This window comes from Hemicordylus capensis, chromosome 12 (assembly GCF_027244095.1).
Source record: "Hemicordylus capensis ecotype Gifberg chromosome 12, rHemCap1.1.pri, whole genome shotgun sequence".
NCBI classification, from domain to species: Eukaryota; Metazoa; Chordata; class Lepidosauria; order Squamata; family Cordylidae; genus Hemicordylus; species Hemicordylus capensis.
In genome coordinates, this window is record NC_069668.1 from 2,696,876 (window position 1) to 2,716,513 (window position 19,638).

Below are 19,638 nucleotides of genomic sequence, written 5' to 3' on the forward strand. Positions count from 1 at the left end.
GGAGATACTCCAGCACTTGGCGTGCACGCGGTGTGTCCTTGGAGGCAGCTGCCAGTCCGAGGAGGCAAACCTGGGCTAAGTTCCATCCACTTGGTCCGAGGCCTTGGAGAGATGCTGCCAGCCAGAGCCCAGCAGACAAAACTGTATGCGCTTGTTACCAATTTGCTGAATTAAAATTTAGAAATCGGTTGACTCTGGGTTTCTCTGTGCCCTGATCTAGATTCTTCTGGCTGAATGTGCTTCCCCACTTCTGGTTTTCTGAGTTCCAGAAGTTCTGAATCGGTTCATATGAGGCTGTTGTATATGTTCTCTGGTTTTTATTCCGTTCTTGAAATTTCTATTTCCTGGTACTTGCGTGTACCAAGGCAACCACGGGCTGTCTCTGGAATCCCATGTCGTTTATCAGAAAGGAAGTAATCTGATTTATTGGAGCAAGATGAACCATTTCCTTATATCAGTCTTGCAGAAATGGCATCTTGCAGCCCAGAAAACAATGAGGAACTGTTTCCCCCCTCTTTTAAGTGCCAATATTAGAAGCAAAGTTGTTTGTTATTATCAAAGTCAAACTTCCTTTTGAGTTTTGTCGCGTTCTGTGGGTTTTTATCTCTGGCCGTGTGGATTTTGGTTTAAACATGACAGAGCGCTTGCTGAAGAAAGAGGAAGTGAGCTATAAAAGGGCCTTTTGAGAATAGATTATTTCTGCTGTCTGGCCTTTGGCAAGGTCTTTGCATTTGTTAATTGGGACGTGGCGTCAAATATTTCTGCAGCAGTCTCTTTCTAGGGGAAATAGTCCGTTTCTAAAAATTAATTAAGACATAGGATGCTGCCATACTGAGTCAGAACTTTGGTCTTTCTAGTTCAGTATTGTCTGTTCTGACTGGCAGCAACTGTCCACGGATCCAGGCAGAAATCTTTCCAGCCCTGCCTGCAGATGCTGCCAGGTTCAGAACCTGACTTTCTGCTTGTAAAACAGTTTCACTATCACTGAGCTACAGCCCAAGAGGAATATTTTACAGCACTCACATGTCGTTTCCCATCCAAATCCAAATCAGGGCAGGCCCTGTTAAGCAAATGGTACAATTCATGTCTGTGATCACAAGACACGTTCTTCTCCCCCTATCAGCGGTGTTTGCTAAAGAGGTACGTTAAATCAGGTTGCCACATATTTAGGGTGTGGGGAACATTTCCAGGATGTTTTTTTCTGATTCAAAACTGCTTGTGGAGAAATGAGTCATCCCATTTTTGGAGGGGGAAGCAAAACTGCAGAAGGTTGCTTGGTAAAAACCTCGTAGAGAATCACTGGTGTGGATTTTCATTTGGTGAGGTGTTTGCTTTGGTTTAACTAAATATTCGAATCTGGGTCAGTCTGCCCTGACTTGCGTTTTGCGTTTCATTATGTACTTGATCTTGATCTTATGTACTCATGTACTTATTCATTATGTACTTGATCTTAAGGAAAGATTCCTTCTTTGTAACTTTTTGGCCAGATGGATCAGCCGCACCTTGCTGCAGAAGGCAGCCCCCACCCCTCGGGGTAAAGTGGTAGTGGGCCTGTAACAGCCTCCATTAATTAAAATTTGCCCTTGCCAATGATAAATGATCCAGAATTTATCAAATCAATAAATTCTGAATCAAGGTTGGTTGTTAAATTTTAATCAACAGTACTGCAGAGAGTAAATAACTCCAAACTTCCATTGGTAGATTAATCAACTAAAATTTTTATGTTGATTAAGCAGTTATGGTCGACCAGGGCACATTTTAATTTCATCTTTGTTTTCCAAAGCTGTTCTGCTTTGGTGTGTTGCTGCTGGAAGGAATAGGAACAATATATATTCATGATGGTTGAACAATAGCTTATGAAAATGGGAAGTTTTTTTTAATACTGAACCAGAATCTTGGCCCATCTAGACTAGTATTGTCTACTCTGACCTGCAGAGTATCTTCAGGTTCTCAAGTAGGGATGTGCACGGAATCCGAGTGAATCGATTCAAATCCAGTTTGAACCGATTTGGATTCAAAACCATTGAACAGAGTGGAGATCTGTTTGAATCCATCCGATTCAAATTTGCCCCAAGTTGAATCTAATTTGGGCAAATTCACCCAAATTTGATTCAACGTTGGGTGAACTTGAATCAATTTGAACAAATCGCCTAATTTGATGCCACCTAATGGCGCAGTGGGGAAATGGCTTGATTAACGAGCCAGAGGTTGCCAGTTCGAATCCCCGCTGGTATGTTCCCCAGATTTGTGGGAAACACCTATATTGGGCAGCAGCGATATAGGAAGATGCTGAAAGGCATCATCTCATAATGTGCGGGACAAGGCAATGGTAAACCCCTCCTGTATTCTACTAAAGACAACCACAGGGCTCTGTGGGCTCCACGACTTGACACCGACTCGACGGCACACTTTACTTTACCCTAACCTTTGCTCTGTGCTCAAACCTAAGGGTTTGAGGGTAGGGATAAAAAACCAGCAATAACGCAGAGAAAGCAGTAAGTTCAACAATGTTATTGCCTCTTTCTCATCTCTACGGGCATAGACGTTGCCAAGAATCACTATGGGCATTCGTCCCTGAGATGGTACCAATAATCAAAATTTGTGGGCTTTTGGGATCCTCCTTGTTTAGAAGTAAGCCACTGCACAATTGAAACATGCCTGGAGGTTATCTGCTTTTGGCTGTCCTTTCTGCATATGACGATCCCGGAAGGAATTGGATCGAGAAACAACCTACTGTCATTTGGAAGAGAGTTTATTGACCACACTTGATATATATCTCAGTATGGGAGTATTGTAAGGAGCATTGTGGGTTTTGGGGCCTGCTTTTTCTTTTAAGCTGTGTTCAATTGATACTTCGAAGATGACAAATAATTGCATGTATGTATAATTGACCCTTGGTTCCTTTTGGAAGGGTTGGTTTTTGGTTTTGGATCGAGGATCCGTCCTTCCATTTTTCAGTTATTTGGATCCTTCTTCTTGCCCTGAAGTAAACTGCGGCTGCCCAATAACCTGGGAACTTTCTCCACCAACTTACCACAAAAAAAGACCTTTTCAGCCCCTGAACCAGGAAGTTGGCATCCTCTGCTTGATCCAGGAAGGGACAGCAAATATTTCTTGGCCCCAACCAACCTGAAGATGCCTTGCCTATGATTCACCACGTGAAGAACCCGCCCATTTTCTTGATGAGGGACAATAAAAGACTCCATCACCCCCAAATTTTCAACAACCTGGAGTGGAGCGTGGCAGGTGAGTGTATGGCGTTCTTGGTTGGCTTGGCCCTTGGGAGATCTCTACCATTTCCCAGCAGACTTGGGGTTTGATCCCGTGAAGGGGGCCATTTCTGGGGCTTCTGGGTTCCAGGTTCAATCCCTGGCAGCATCTCCAGGTAGGGCTGGGAGAGACTCTTGCCTGAAACCCTGGAATTGCTGCTGCCAGTCAGGGTAGACAAAACTAACTTAGATGGACCAAGGGTCAGATTCGGTAGGCAGCAGCTTCAATTGTTCCTATGGTCTTGGGGATATAGGGCCTTATCTCAGTGGTAGAGCTTTGCACGCAGAACGCCCCAGGTTCAACCCCTGGTAGCATCTCCAGGTAGGGCTGGGAAAGACCCCTGCCCTAAAACCTTGGAGAGTCACTGCCAGTCAGTATAGACAGAACTGAATCAGATGGACAGCTTCTTCTATTGAAGGGATTGGGGACATATCTCAGAGGAAGAACATCTGCTTTGCAAGTACTCAGGAAGCTGCCTTATACGGAGTCAGACCTTTGTCTGTCTAGCTCAGTCAGTGCTGATTGGCAGCAGCTCTCCAAGGTTTCAGGCAAGGGTCTTTCCCAGCCCTACCTGGAGATGCTGCCAGGAATTGAACCTGGAACCTTCTGCATGCCAAGCAGAGGCTCTGCCACTGAGATACAGCCCCATCTCCTAGGAAGCTGCTGCCTACTGAGTCAGTCCCTTGGTCCATCCAGCTCAGTATTGTCTGCTCTGGTCGGCAGCAGCTCTCCCAGGTCTCGGACAGAAGACTTCCCCAGTGTTACCTGGGAAAGCAGATGCCGTACCACTGACCTAGTACCTTCTAGGATGGCTCCTCCAGCCCATCCTAGAAAGTTCTATGTTTGATCCTGGAAGTATCTCCAGGTAGGGTTGGGAAAGACCCGTGTCTGGCGAACCACTGCTGGCCAATAACTAACACAAGGATTCTCAGACTTGGGTCCCCGGGAGTTGTTGGTCTACGGCTGCTATCATCCCCTGTGGCAGGGGATGATGGCAGTTGTAGTCCAACAATATGGCTTGAGAACTCCTGGAGCAAAGAAGTCAAATAAATAAGTGAACAAGTATTGCTTTGAGTCAAGGCTGTGCCAGTTAAAGCCGGCCAGTGCTGAACAACCGAGAAAACTTATCGCTTTTAACTTAGCTCAGTTCAGGTTTGCTGCTGTCTGACTCAACGATCACCCTCCTTTCTTTTCAGAGATGAAGCCCAGTGGTGCCTTCCTGACTTTCTTGGTGGTGGCCGGCCTCTTCCAAGCTCCCTCCAAAGGTAATATCTCTTCAAATTGGGATCGGATTGACCCCAGATTCGAGGCAGCAGATTACGAGCTCGAATCGGGCTGATTCAATTCGAACTCGGATCGAATTGCAAAAAAACAATCTGTGCACATCTCTAGAATATCCCTTCTGCTCTTTCAGAATTGTATTATTTGGGGAGTTAGATCCGGGGAAGAAATTGCCCGTATTGTCCCATGTTGTTCGAGTGAGTGAATTCTCCAGAATGATATTTGATTTTCTTGCAGCCCTTTTGGGTTGTAGGACAATAGATTTGGAGGCCCGAAGGAGATCCGGAAGAGAGGAAGCTGCTGTTTACTGAGTCAGACCCTTGGTCCATCTTGCTCAGTATTGTCTACACAGACTGGCAGCAGCTTCTCCCAGGTTACAGGCAGGGGAATCTTGGAGATGCTGCCAGGGATTGAACCTGGGACCTTCTGCCTGCAGGCCAGCTCTCCTCCATCTAGCTCAGGATTGTCTGCATTCGGACAACAACTCCCACCATCCCGAGCCACAGCGGCCAATAAACTGGGATGATGGGAGTTGTAGTCCAACTTCTGTGGGAGGGTCAGAGCTGTGCAGCCCTGGCAGACCCCTTCAAACCTGTACCTGGGGCAGGTTCCAGGATGGTGAGAGGTTTGGAAATGTATGAGAAACGGTGGAAGGATCTGAGTTTGATTAGCCTGGAGAAGAGAAGAGAAAGGGGCTGGTGGATATGAGAGCCATCTTCAAATATCGGAAGGGCTGAAGATGCAACAGGGGTTCTGTGTTGCTCCTGGGGACTAGAACCAACCCCAGTGGGTTGAAATGACAAGGAAACCGATTCAGGCTAGACATTAGGAGCAATATCCTGACTGTAAGAGCTGTTGGCCAGTAGAACAGTCTGCCTCATGACATGGTGGGTGCTCCTTTCCTGGCGGGTTTGCACCTCATGCTTGCTGGAGGGTTTGCAACAGAGGCTGGATGGCCATCCCTCAGGAATGCTGCAGCAGTTGTTTGCACTGAGCGGGGGTTGAACTAGATTATCTCTAAGGGTTCCTTCCAGCTCTAAAATTCTCAGATTCTATTTGGTTGGCTGCTGTCAGAATTGGCGTGCTGGTCTTGCTGAACTTTGGGTGTGCTGCAGCTGGGCTCTCTTAAAAGCCGTACTCTCTCTAAATTTCTGAGGTGTTTACTCTTGAGAAGCTGGTGGATCCCACCCTGATGAACAGTATCAATGAAGCCAAGAGGCTGTGGATGAAGCGTACAAGTTCTCAAGGGACAGGTGAGTTTCCAGGTGCGGGGGACAGCCCTGGAGGAATGGGGTGTCACTTTTGTTGCCTGCCTCCTGGCTCCGAAGGCATTTCACAGGCAACACAAATCAAACTCTTCAAGTGTAAAAGTAAATAAATAAATGAAAAACAAGTTGCATAGAAGCAAAACATCCGTTATATTATCAAACATCAATGGGAGTAAAACAAATACAATGTAAGACTGCTGATCTTGTGCCAGCAAGCACCAATTGCCCCCTTTGCTAAGCAGGATTTGTCCTGGTTTGCATTTGAATGGGACATTATATGTGAGTACTGTAAGATCTTCCCATTAGGGATTGGGTCTGCTCTGGGAAGAACATCTAGGTTCCAAGTTCACTCCCTGGCAGCATCTCCAAGATAGGGCTGGGAGAGACTCCTGATTGCAACCTTGGAGAAGCTGCTGCCTGTCTGGGTAGACAATACTGAGCAGGATGGACCAAGGGTCAGACTCGGTAGGAGGCAGCTTCCTATGTTCCTAAGATAAAATAAAAACAAATACCCCAAGAGGCAAGAAGCGTGAGCTGATGTCACCATTAGCGAGACCACCTTAACAGAGCAAAATTAAGCAACACTAATGGGTTTAGCGTCCTCTCTAAAGGGAAGAGAGGGAAAGGAAATGCTGCTGCTTTTTTGTTATGAATAACCAAATATGGAAGAACTGCAAAAATGCCCTGTAGATATTTTACACTTGGATTTTCAAAAGGTTTTTGACAAACATCTTCACTAAAGGCTCCTGGGCAAATTTTGAAGCTACAGGAGAAAAGGATTAAATCCTCTTAAATTTTGATTTGTGTAACTATTTTTTTTAAGTTGTTAAATTCTTTTGTATTTTTGTGTGTGTATTGTGATTTCACGTGTTGTGTTTTTGCTTGATGTTTTTAATGCTGTGTTCTGAGCCGCCCAGAGAACAATTTGTTATGGGTGTCTTACAAAGTTTGATGACGAATAACTGGTAATGGTTTGAAGAACAGAGAGCAGACAGGAGGAACAAATGGACTATTTTCCCAGCAGAGATATGTGCATCCTTGAAGGACCCAGCTTTGCACATATCTCTGCTGAGATGTATATCAATATATACTGACTTATTTGCAGTTAAACCATGGAACTCACTGCCACCAGATGTGGTGATGGCCACCAATCTAGCCAAAATCCATTGCATAACGATGTGTTTCATAAAGCTTGCCGGGACCATGCTGGGAATTCCCAGCCATCTTGTTGCCATCTCTTCCCCATCTCTCTTTTCAGGGCGAAGGAGAACTTGCAGAAACTCACAATGACCCCTGCTGATTTCCTGAAACATTTAAAGGAGCCGGTGGCTGGAACACAGACTGCGATCCGAGCCGCAAACTACATGGAGACAGTTCTAGACCTCCTGGAGGAGAAGGTGCAGAGGCAGGGGCAGAAGCACTTCAACATTACAGGTAGTGTGGTGCATCAAGCTAGATGGGTCAATGGTCTGACTCAGTAGGCAGCATCTTCCTAAAGGATGGGGCCGTGGCTCTGTGGTAGAGCATCTGCTTTGCATGCAGAAGGTCTCGGGTTCAATCCCTGGCAGCATCTCCAGGTAGGGCTGGGAGAGACTCCTGCCTGCAACCTTGGAGAAGCCGCTGCCAGTCTGTGAAGACAATACTGAGCTAGATGGCCCAAGGGTCTGACTTCCTATGAGAGCTGTCTTGGATTGGATTGAACCACCACCAGTTAGATCAAACTTTATTCCTCCCACAACTACCATAAGAAATCTCTAATGGTTGCATTTATTTCTGACTGATGTCTCCTTTAGACGTACTAAGCAGCAAACAGAAAGAACTGATCTCCAAGGCCACGGGCTGTGATTACGTGGTGCGTCCGATTCGATGTCCCGAGAACAGCCGTTACCAGACCATCACTGGGGAATGCAACAACAGGTATGAAGCCAGGATCATTACTGCACCCAATTTTCTTAGATTGTACTCTTTTGAGAGAGCTGCTACTAGTCAGAGCAGGTAGTCCTGGGTTAGATGAACCAGCCGCCCGATTCAAAATAAGTAGGAAGCCATGATCTGCAGCGAATTCACACGGCTGATTTGGATGTGCTGGTTCCGTTTAGCATGTTAACAATCATTCCCCACAATTGCTGCTACCTTGCTCTTTTCGGAGAAATGCTGTTGGTCAGAGCATGCAGTCCTGCATTAGATGAACCGATCACCTGATTCAAAACGAGAGCTCTTAGCTCAGGGCCTCTTTTTGGGCTGTGGTAGAGCATAAGGTCTTGGTTTCCACCCAGCGAAAAAGATTCTCGGGTCCCAGACTGGCAAAGATCCATCTCGTCTGGGTTCCCGTAGAACTGCTGCCAGTCAGAGCAGAGCATCCTGGGCTGGATTAGACCCACGGTCTGACTCTTCAGAAGGCCATTTGATCTGTGCCTCAATCGAGCACAAAAACCAACCCACTTCAAAGCTCAGTGGGATAAAATGTTTTTTATTGGCTTCTTTTTAAAATAAAATAAAGGACATTACCCTGGGCAGAGTGGGGCCCTGATCCTTCGGATCTTTATGACAGTTGTGCCGAAGAGTATTGCCTAATGGTCAGAGAAGGCAACGTGGGAGTAAGCATTCCGGATTAATTGTGCTGCTTCCACATTCCAGGAAACACCCTCATTACGGCATGTCCAACCACGGTTATGCCCGTGGCTTCCGGCTTCAGCTGGCTTCCGGCTGAATATGAAGACGGCATATCTATTCCGAGGGGCCTCATCCCGGGACAACTTTATCACGGGCATCCTCTCCCACCAGTAAGAGCTGGAGGCGTTTCGGGACTTCTCGGGGCCAAATTCTGGAGGGGTGCTGGCGTCGAGGTTCAGCTTTGGCCAAACGGGCGAACCTTATTGACTGAGTTCCTGGACCGTGAGAATGGTTTTCAGGCGAATTAGTCGACCTCAAGTTGAACCTGAGCCAACTGTGTCAGGCAGCAGCGAAAAAGGCAAACATAGTCTTAGGTTGCATAGGGTCCAGATCGCAAGAAAGGCTCTGTTCTGCTCTGGTCCTGTGTCCAGTTCTGAGCCCTGCAATATGAGAAGGACATGGATATCACTAGGATGGGTTCAGAGGAGGGGTAACCAAGACGGCGAAGGGGTCTGGAATCCGTGTCCTCAAATTACAAGGAAGATTGAAGCTAGCTATTAGGAATAATTTTCTACCTGTAAGAGCTGTTGGGCAATGGAACTGCCTGCCTCATGATTTGCTGGGCTCTCCTTGACTGGAGGCGTTCCGACAGAGGATGGATGGCCAAATGTCAGGGATGCTTTAGCGGTTTCACGCACTGTTGGGAATGCTGTAGCCATATCGTGCACTCAGTGGGGGGCTACACTAGAAGATCACAAGGATACCTTCCAAATCTTAAAATTGTGTGAATCTATACCCTCATAAACTGCTTTAAAGCAACGTTAGGCAGGTTTGACTCTATGGCGCCTTCTGCCTTCACATTTATGCTAGATTTTTCCGGCATAGAATTAAGATTAGAGCTGGTCTTGTGGTAGCAAGCATGAATTGTTCCCTTTGTTAAGGAGGGTTTGCTTTGGTTTACATTTGGATGGGACACTACACGTGAGTGCTGGAAGAGATTCTCCTGAAGGGATGGGGCCGGTGTTCCCTGTAACAGGGATTCCCAGATGCTGTTGACTACAATTCCCAGCATCCCCAGTTACAGTGGCTTTTTGCTGGGGATTATGGGAGTTGTAGTCAACAACATCTGGGCATCCCTGTAAGAGCAGTTCACTGTAGCTCAGTGGAAGAGCGTCTGCTAGTTTCCATGCAGGTTCAGTCCCTGGCAGCATCTCCAGGCCCCCTGCCTGAAACCTTGTAGAACTGCTGCCAGTCAGTGTAGGCAACCCTGAGTTAGACGAAGCGAGGGCCGGACTCGGTATAAAGCAGCTTCTGTTTTTTCATGGATCTCTGGGTGCTTCCTCACAGGTACGGCAAGTGTCCAATGAGATCATTGCCACCCGCAATGAGGACGCCATGGAGGACCAGCAACGCTCTCTGGCTTTCATGCACTTTGGCCAGTTTCTGGACCACCACCTGGGTTTAGCCGTGATGGACACCAGCATCCAAAATAAAGAAGTTCAATGTGGCGGCATCAATTGCAACTATGCACCCCCCTGCTTCTCGATTAAGGTAACGGCAGATTTTGCATTAGACATTCTTCACGTAAAGACAGCTATTCTAAGGAGGGGTGGGTGCAGAGGCAGGTTTTCTGGAAGGCACCAGTTGGCTCGTGCCTGTGCCACCCACGTTCTCCCTTGAGCTGTGTTGCCCCTTCTTCCGGGGACCAACTTTGAGAACCCTTCCCAAGTGAGTTTTTGATTGTTATCGCCAGATCCTCCCCGGAGACCCACAGTTCAAGAAGCTGGGAACCTGTATGCCGTTCCGACGGACCGCTCCGGTGTGCAACCCCACGGCCTTCGTCTGCCAGCAGATCATCGCCATCACAGCGTATCTGGACGCCAGCATGGTGTACGGGAACGAAGAGACTTTGGCAAGGAGCTTATGGGACCCAACCGGTTCATTGGGTTTGATGGCGATTAACCTGAACTTTACGGACGCGGGGCTGGCGTTGCTGCCATTTGGTGGCAATCCCAATAGCCCCTGCCGGCACACAAACAGGACTGCCAACATTCCGTGCTTCAAAGCAGGCCAGTCTCAGCCTTGGCTTTGTTCTGTTGGGTAAAGGGAGAGCCAGTGTGGGGTAGTGGTTAGAGTGCTGAACTTGGACCGGGGAGACAAGAGTTCAAATCCCCATTCAGCCATGAGACTGGCTGGGTGACTCTGGGCCAGTCACTTCTCTCTCAGCCTAACCTACTTCACAGGGTTGTTGTGTAGAGAAACTTAAGTATGTAGTACACCGCTCTGGGCTCCTTGAAGGAAGAGCGGGATATAAAATGTAAATAATAAAATAAAGTGTTTGTTTTGCCTGCAGAAGATTGCAGCCTCAATTCCCGGCATCTCTGGACAAGGCTGCAAAAGATCTCTCAATCTCAAAACCCGGGATTGCTGCTGCCAGCCAGTGTAGACATGACTGAGGTAGAGGGACTAAGGGTCGGACTCCGGTCGGCAGCTTCCGGTGTTCATATGATGATGAGCCGAAATGCCCCTGTATGCTGGAAACCTGGATGTGTTTGGTGTTTTGTAGGGGACAGGTGAGTTACAGAGAACCTAGGACTGATCGCCCTCCATACCGTCTTCCTTCGGGAGCACAACCGCTTGGCCACAGAGCTGAAGAGCTTGAATCCTCACTGGGATGGAGAGAAGCTCTATCAGGAAGCCCGGAAAATCATCAGAGCTGTGCATCAGGTACTGTGTCTCTGGGCCAAATTAGCTCCTAGGTCAATGGCCTCGGAGTCAAACCTGTGCAAGGATTATTCACATGTGACATTAGATGTGGGGTCTGTACAGGCGTCTGCATCTCAAGGCTGATGGAGAAGGTGGCCTTTTGCCACACCAAAATCTCCTGAAGACTCCGTCGGCTGGATCAGGGCCATCTAGTTCAGCCTCCCGTTTCCCTCAGTAGCTTACTGGTCCATTTGATGGAGCTGTGCAAATAATGGTGTCACCTTCAGGGTTCATACTGGTTCCTTTTGCAAATCGTCACCTATAGAGACTATCTGCCACTCTTGCTGGGGGTCGAACTGAACCAGCAGTTGCCACTGTATCAAGGCTACGACGACTCTGTAGACCCCACCGTCACCAACGTCTTCTCCCTCGCCTTCCGATTCGGGCACGGCTCCATCCCACCTCTGGTGCCCCGGCTGGGTGAAGATTTCAAGCCTCTGTTTCTGCACGTCCTCCTTCACCTCACTTTCTGCGCCACGTGGAGAACTGTAATGGAAGGTAAGACATCTCTGACTGAGGGGAGAGTCCTCTCTTTAAGAAAGTTGAGCCCGATCCAGTTGTGCCTGCACTTCGCAGCCAGGGCTGCGCAGCCAGGACTGTTGGAGAAAGCACCAGTCACCCAGACCATCTTATTTTACCTGCTAGCATGTGCTTTTAGCCCCTAGATGAATCAGCACGTCACTTTGTTATGCATCCAGCCTGCTGGCCAACCTCTTCCTCTGCAGCGTTAACAGGCAGAGCACATGAGCACAACGAGGCAATGTTGGAATGTTGTTGGGCGTGCACAACTTCATTGCGCATGCGCATCTTTGCTCTGGAGCCCATACGTGTTCTTACCCTGCAAGTTCGGAGGAATGCTGATTAGGAATGTGGAAGCAATTTGTGGATCTTTTAAATATTAGGAATTGGGCTGGTGGCAGCGAGCGTGGATTGTCCCCTTTGCTAAGCAGGCCCTGCCTTGGTTTGCATTTGGATGGGAGGCTACATAGGTGAGCACTGTAAGAGGCTCCCTTTAGGGGATGCCTAAAGCTCAGGGGCAGAGCATCTGCTTTGCATGCAGAAGGTCCCAGGTTCAATCCTTGGCAGCATCTCCCGATAGGGCTGGGAAAATCCCCTGAAGAACTGCTACCAGTCAGAGCATAGGAACAGAGGAAGCTGCCACATTCTGAGTCAGTCCCTGGGCCCATCTAGCTCCGTATTGTCTACACAGACTGGCAGCGGCTTCTCCAAGGCTGCTGCAGGCAGGAATCTCTCTCGGCCTTATCTTGGAGATGCTGCCAGGGAGGGAATTTGGAACCTTCTGCTCTTCCCAGAGTGGCGGCTCCATCCCCTGAGGGGGATATCTTCCAGTGCTGCTCACACATCAAGTCTCCTATTCAAATGCAACCAGGGTGGACCCTGCTTAGCTAAGGGGACAAGTCATGCTTGCTCCCACAAGACAATACTTGCTAGATGGTCCTTATATGGGATCAGTATAAAGCTGCCTCTCCTGTCCCTGTGGAAACATGGGACACATCTCCATCACAATTTTTAGACAGCGTGTTAAATCATGGGTTTTTTACCCAGACTGTCTTTGCTGCTGCTTTGTATTTTGTACAGTTGTCATGCTTGTATTTTAAATCAGATTTGTTTTATATTTCAGCTTAATATTTTAATTGTCATTTTTTTAGTCTTGTGTTTAATTTTTGTGCCTTTTGTTGGGGCTTTTCTGTCCCAGGCGGCATCGACCTCGTGCTCCGTGGCCTCCTCCTCGACCACTCCAAGCTAATGAAGCCGGACCAGAAGATGGTTGACGAACTGCGCGAACGGCTCTTTGCCCAGGCGGGGCGCCTGGGTCTCAATCTGGCATCTCTGAACCTGCAGCGGGGAAGAGATCACGGCCTGCCAGGTAAGCGAGCTGATGGGAAACCGTGCCTGGAGGCCTTACATGCAGGGCTTTGACTTCGAATCTCCTCCGGAATGGAGTGGGCTATCAGGGACCCGTACAGACAGGACTCTGTTTCCCCGCAAACCGAGGCTGCACATTCTGGCTTAGCCCAAAGTATGTCCGGCTTCAAAAAATCCTCTAGTTTCAGCGGATTTGAGAAGGGAATTCTTTCTGTCTGAGCTGATTCCATTACCCTGCAATTTTCTTCATGACAGAGAGAAAGGAAAACTCTGATTTCAGCTTTAAACTTCCCTGCCTCTTAAATTGTCTGGGGTGTGTGTGTGTGTGGAGAGGGGGAAACATGAGATGAGGAAGGCAGTCACTCATAGGAACACAGGAAGCTGCCATATACTGAGTCAGACCCTTGGTCTATCTAGCTCAGAATTGTCTACACAGACTGGCAGCGACTTCTCCAAGGTTGCAGTCAGGAATCTCAGCTCACTTACAAAGGCAAGGTTTAAGCGTTCTGCTGTTTGAGCCATATCTTGGCAACTGTCATGCCGGTTTTCCACTCCTCCGGAGCTCAGACTAACAACAACAAAAAAGTTCTCTCGCTACCTCCTCTCTGTGATGTGATTTGTGATTGGTTGGAGGAAAAACCTTGAGCAAGTCGGTGGGAATGCACAGGAACCAAGTTCTCCCTTTGGAGGAGAAAGGGGGGGACCAGGGTGGACTGGAGCAGTTTCTGGAAAATCTTTGCAAAGATTTTTCTTATCAAATTTTCTTTGCAAATTTTCCAGGTTGAGCGTTCTAGTGAAACTGCATCAGTCCCTAAAAGCTAACCATCCCTCTGAGCTCATAACAACATAAGAACAGCCCTGCTGGCTCAGGCCCAAGGAGGTCCATCTCGTCCAGCATCTTGTTTCACACAGTGGCCCACCAGATGCCTCTGAGAAGCCCACAGGCAAGAGGTGAGGGCATGCCCTCTCTCCTGCTATTGCTCCCTTGCAATGGATATTGAGAGGCATCGTGCCTCTGTGGCTTGATTAGTACGGGTAATAATACAATTGCTGCCTGAAGGCTTATAGTCTAACGATAAAGTTAAGCTATATGAAGCCAGAAAGGGGAGAATTCACTCTGTTATCTCACAGAGTGGGGTCTTTAATACACCGTTGATTGAGAAGGCCATGAAGGGAACACCTACTCTCCTAAGTGTTGGAGCTGCTGGTCAGTGGAACAGCCTGCCTCATGAACTGATGGGATCTCCTTTGCCGGAGGTTTTCAAGCAGCATCTGGACAGCCATCTGTCCATGATGCTGGAGCAGTTTCCTGTGCCATCCAATAAGGGGGTTAGACTACAAAAGAGTCTAATACGGATACGGCGGATACTTATATCCTGCTTTTCAACAAGTGTTCCCAAAGTGGTTAATGTATAAATAAATAAAATGGCTGCCGGTTCCCAAAGGGCTCACAATATAAAAAAGAAACATAAGGTAGACAGCAACAGCTGCTGGAGGACTAGATAGAGCCATTATGGTGTGTGTGTGTGTGTGTGTGTGTGTGTGTGTGTGTGTGTGTGTGTGTATCAGAGTTTGACAAAAGTTTGGGGGAAGATATAAGGAACAAAAAAGGAAGAAGGAGATCTGCCTCACAGTTCTCTTTATTTAGCCTAAAGCGTTCCTGAACAATCCTTCCTCAAGGGCACTTCCAGGGCTTGGACAAAAATGTGATAAAAAGGTCAAAACTACACATTATAACTGTGTTGCTGCTTTAAATGTCTGAGAAACAGAAGGGAGGAACATAGGAAGCTGCCATATACTGAGTCAGACCCTTGGTCTATCTAGCTCAGTATTGTCTACCCAGACTGGCAGCGGCTTCTCCAAGGTTGCAGGCAGGAATCTCTCTCAGCCCGATCTTGGAGATGCTGCCAGGGAGGGAAAGCAGGAACCTAGATGCTCTTCCCTGAGTGGCTCCATATCTTGCAGTGCTCACACATCAAGTCTCCCATTCAAATGCAACCAGGGCGGACCCTGCATCGCAAAGGGGACAAGCCATGCTTGCAACCACCAGACCAGCTCTCCTCTCTCAAGGAGATTTCTCTTAGGGTTCTTGAGCACATCCACACCTATCAAGCCCTGCCCATCCAGACAGGAACTTCTGAACTTGCAGGTTTTTGTGCAGAGAGTTGAGGAATTTTCGCCCCTTTCAGAAATGTGCAAGAAGAATTGATTTCAAGATAAGAGAGCAGGAATAGCAGGGAGATGGGGGGGGGGGGGCGTTCAAGACATTCACCCGTCATCTTCCAGAAATATCTATTTGCTATTCCTAACAGTATTCCTATACTGTTAGAGCATATTTTGTCTGCCATTTCTGAAAAATGCCACAAATCCTCACATGGGTCTGCCCCAAAGAATACATTCTGGGGGTCCTATCTTGTCGAAAGTCCAGAGAAAAGAGCAAATTTGAAGAGCAACTCACTTAATTCGTTGTGGGGAAGGGGACCCAACATGAGTTGTGGTTGTTAGGTCTCCTGGAGGGGGGAAATCCTCAAATGCTTATAAAGGGATCCCCTCCTAACTGAGCAAAGAGGCACCTTTTTAAAAGTGGTGGTTCTCTTGCATTTAGCAAGTGGAGAGCACCTGGCCTTACCCATCCCCAGCACAGCATCCCTCCAGTGGCTGCTGCCAGTATTGATCTTACGTCCGTATTCATAGAGGCACCCCTGGGGTGTTGAGATCTGTGCCCTGAATCGGCACCTCGTAAACATCGGTGTGTTTAACAACCCAAGGGGAAAATGTCCCTGCTTTTGCTAGGACTTCCAGTTTTTGGATTATTGCAAATGTATAATGATCGTAGAATTACAGCATGTTTGTAAACCTGCAAAAGAAAGTCGGTTAACCTTCCGGGCCTCTCCCACTTTACAGATTCTGGTGGGAGAATCCCGGCGTCTTCACCTTCCAGCAACGCCTCTCCCTGAGTGGACACTCCTTGTCACGGCTCATCTGCGACAACACGCACATCAAAGAGGTCCCGATGGATGTCTTCAAGGTGAACGCGTATCCCAGCGGCTTTGTGAACTGCCAGGAAATCAGACGCCTCGATTTGTCTGCTTGGAAAGAATAGAGCCGTGGGGAAATCTGTGGCTTTAATTGGAACGGAGGAGGGCTTAAGCTTAAGCTTCTTAAACTTAAGAAGTGCCCCCGAGCATGTACAGAGTGTCGTTTGCTCACAACAGAAAAGTCACAGCCCACTCTCCTAAGAGCAGGAAAAAAGAGTCTCTCTGTGTGTGTAAGGGCAACATTCCTGCTTTGCATACCCTGCTTTGGGTATGCAAAAATACCTGCGTGAAGTCTGTTGCTGTTTGGGAATCCAGTCTGATTGCTAATGTGTCACTGGGATGAACATGTTGTATTTAATTGCCTGGGTTTTTTATTTGTTCAAGTCTACACAGTCGACATAGTCGCTAAGTATGTAGACACAATGCTAGCATTGAGACAGAGTCATGTGTGTGCGTGTGTGTGTGTGTTTGGCCTGGCCTTCCAGCATTTTTAATTAGTTTTAATTGTTTTAATGCTGTAACCCGGGTTTTCAGGGTTTTAAATGTTCTGCTTTTTTATTTATTTATTATGTTTTAATTGTTAGTTGATGTTTTATATTGTTTATATTTCTGTTTTAACTGTTATTGGTTGTAATGATTTGGTTTTAATTGTAAAGCGCCCTGAGCCATTTTAGAAGGGCGGTATAAAAATCAAATAAATAAATAAATAAATAAATAAATAAGATCCAAATTTTATTCTTAGTGTCCATCTATGTATGTGAGTGTGTCATATGTGCCATGAAATGGTCGGCAATGGACATTGACCGGTTGATGGGGGCCGCGCTGCGAGGCACTGAAGGACTGTGACTGGTCGAGCCAGTGAGACTTATGGGGTTTGACTGGTCAGACGTGGGCCCTGACCAGGTCGAGCCATAAAACCCAATCAGTTTGACCAGTTAGACTTTTACCTTGACTGATAGAGCCAGAGAGCCCCGTGGGTTTGACCGGCCAGGCTTTTATTTTGACTGGTTGAGCTGGAGAACCCCATGTTTTTGACCAGTCAGACTTTTACCTTGACTGGTCGAGATGGAGAACCCCGTGTGTTTGACTGGTTGAGCTGGAGAACCCAGTGTATATGACCGGTCAGGCTTTTGCCCTGACCAGTCGCACCGGAGAATCGGACCTTTTAACCTTTGGCCCTTCGAACTCTTGAACCTTTGAACTTTTGATCTTTGACCGGTCAAGCCAGAAAACCCATTGTGTTTGACCAGGGTTGAAGGTTCAAAGGTTCGAATGATCAAGGATTCAAAGGTTCAAGAAAGGTTCAAAGGGCCAAAGGTTCAAAAGATCGAAAGTTCGAAGGCTCAAAGGTTCAAGAATTCAAAAGTTCAAAGGTTTGAAGGTTCAAGAGTTCGAAGGTCCGATTCTCCAGCACGACTGGTCAGGGCAAAAGCCTGACCGGTCAAACACACTGGGTTCTCTGGCTCGGCCAGTCAAGGTAAAAGCCCAAACCATCAAGAGTTCTAAGGCTGAAGAGTTTGAAGGTTCAAAGAGTTCGAAGGCTCAAAGGTTCAAGAGTTCAAAAGTCAGAAGATTCAAAGTTTGGAAAGATTGAGGGTTCAAAAGATCAAAGGTTTGAAGGTTCAAAGGTATGAAGGTTCAAAGCTATGAAAGATCAGAGGTTCAAAGGCTCAAAGGTTCAAGAGTTCGAAGGTTCAAAAGATCTAAGGTTCAAAGGTTCAAGAGTTCGAAGGTTCAAACCTTTGAACCCTCGATCTTTTGAACTTTTGAACCTTCGGATTTTTGAACCTTTCATCTTTTGAACCTTTGGCCCTTTGAAACGTTGACCTGCGATCTTTTGAACCATTGACCCTTCTATCATTCGAACCTTTGAACCTTCAACCTTGGTCAAACACAATGGGTTCTCTGGCTTGATCAGTCAAAGATCGACAGTTCAAAGGTTCAAGAGTTTGAAGGTTCAAAGGCACAAAGGTTCAAGAGTTCGGTTCAAAAGTTTGAAGGTTCAAAGGTCCGAAGGTTCAAAGGTTTGAAAGATCGAAGGTTCGAAGGCTCAAAGGTTCAAGATTTCAAAGGCTCAAAAGTTCAAAGGTCTGAAGGTTCAAAGGAATGAAAGATCTAAGGTTCAAAGGTTTGAAAGATCGAAGATTCAAAAGTTCAATAGATCGAAGGTTCAAAAGATTGAAGATTCAAAGGTTCGAATGATCGAAGGTTCAAAGGAACGAAAGAATGAAGGTTCAAAGAATCAAAAATTCAATGGTTCGAAAGATCGAAGGTTCAAAAGTTCAATTTTTGAATCCTCGATCTTTTGAACTTTAGAACCTTGGAACTTTTGAACCTTTGATCTTTCGAACCTTTGATCTTTCAAACTTTTGAACCTTCGAACTTTTGAACCTTCGATCTTTCAAACCTTTGAACCTTCCATCTTTCAAACCTTTGAACCCTCGCTCTTTGGAACATTTGAACTCTCGATCTTTCGAACATTTGAATCCTCGATCTTTCGTTTCTTTGAACCTTTGATCTTTCGAACCTTTAAACCTTCAATCTTTCGAACCTTTGATCTTTCGAACATTTGATCTTTTGAACTGTTGAACCTTCGATTTTTTGTACCTTTGAGTTTTCGATCTTTCGAATTTTTGAACCTTTTATCTTTCGAACCTTTGAAACTTCGGACCTTTGAACCTTCGAACTCTTCAACCTTAGAAACTGAACTTTTGTACCTTTGAGCTCCTGAACCTTTGAAATCTTGAACCTTTGAACCATCAATCTTTTGAACCTTTGAACCTTCGAATATAAGGTTCAAAAGTACGAAAGATCAAAGGTTCAAAAGTTGGAAAGATCGAAGTTTCAAAGGTCTGAAAGATCGAAGGTTCAAAAGATCAAAGGTACAAAGGTTCAAAAGATCAAGAGTTCAAAGGAACGAAAGATCGAGGATTCAAATGTTCGAAAGATCGAGAGTTCAAATGTTCCAAAGATCGAGGGTTCAAAGGTTCGAAAGATGGAAGGTTCAAAGTTTTGAAAGATCAAATGTTCAAAAGATCAAAAGCTCAAAGGTTCTAAAGTTTGAAGGTTCAAAAATTGAACTTTTGAACCTTCGATCTTTCTAACCTTTGAACCTAACCTTTTCAAAGGTTTGAAAGATCGGGGGTTCAGTGGTTCAAAAGATTGAGGGTTCAATGGTTTGAAAGATCGAGGGTTAAACGGTTCGAAAGATCGAGGGTTCAAAGGTTTGAAAGATCTAGGGTTCAAAGGTTTGAAAGATCAAAAGTTCAAAGGTTCTAAAGTTTGAAAGATCGAAGGTTCAAAAGTTCAAAAAATCAAAAGTTCGAAGGTTCTAAAGTTCAAAAGATCGAGTGTTCAAAAACTGAACTTTTGAACCTTCAATCTTTTGAATCTTTGAACTTTTGATCCTTTGAACCTTTGATCTTTCGTTTCTTTGAACCTTCAATCTTTCGAACTTTTGAACCTTTGATCTTTTGAACCTTCGACCTTTCGAACATTTCAACCTTCGATCTTTT

At 46.4% G+C, this 19,638-nt stretch overlaps 2 protein-coding genes across 6 annotated transcripts in view; one reads left to right on the forward strand and one right to left on the reverse strand.

Moving 5' to 3' along the window:
• Window positions 1–824: 824 nt before the first annotated feature.
• Window positions 825–16,847, forward strand: LOC128336010 (myeloperoxidase-like). 5 transcript variants are annotated; one of them, XM_053275058.1, is made up of 9 exons: window positions 825–3,246; window positions 4,467–5,804; window positions 7,078–7,253; window positions 7,613–7,736; window positions 8,457–8,602; window positions 9,780–9,983; window positions 10,186–10,501; window positions 10,786–10,889; window positions 10,999–11,409. In XM_053275058.1, the coding sequence occupies exons 5-9, from the start codon at window positions 8,492–8,494 to the stop codon at window positions 11,023–11,025; spliced, it is 762 nt and encodes a 253-aa protein (XP_053131033.1). In that variant the 5' UTR covers window positions 825–3,246; window positions 4,467–5,804; window positions 7,078–7,253; window positions 7,613–7,736; window positions 8,457–8,491; the 3' UTR covers window positions 11,026–11,409. The 5 variants fall into 5 exon arrangements, with proteins under 5 accessions (XP_053131033.1, XP_053131030.1, XP_053131031.1 ...); XM_053275055.1 differs by having other exon boundaries at window positions 4,467–4,535; window positions 5,708–5,804; window positions 10,786–11,409; XM_053275056.1 differs by having other exon boundaries at window positions 4,467–4,535; window positions 10,786–11,409.
• The window catches only part of LOC128336009 (eosinophil peroxidase-like), a 32,870-nt gene continuing 25,245 nt past the window's right edge, over window positions 12,014–19,638 (reverse strand). The window contains 1 exon segment of the mRNA XM_053275053.1: window positions 12,014–12,036. Within this exon segment, the coding sequence (XP_053131028.1) occupies window positions 12,032–12,036 (5 nt within the window). The 3' untranslated portion in view covers window positions 12,014–12,031.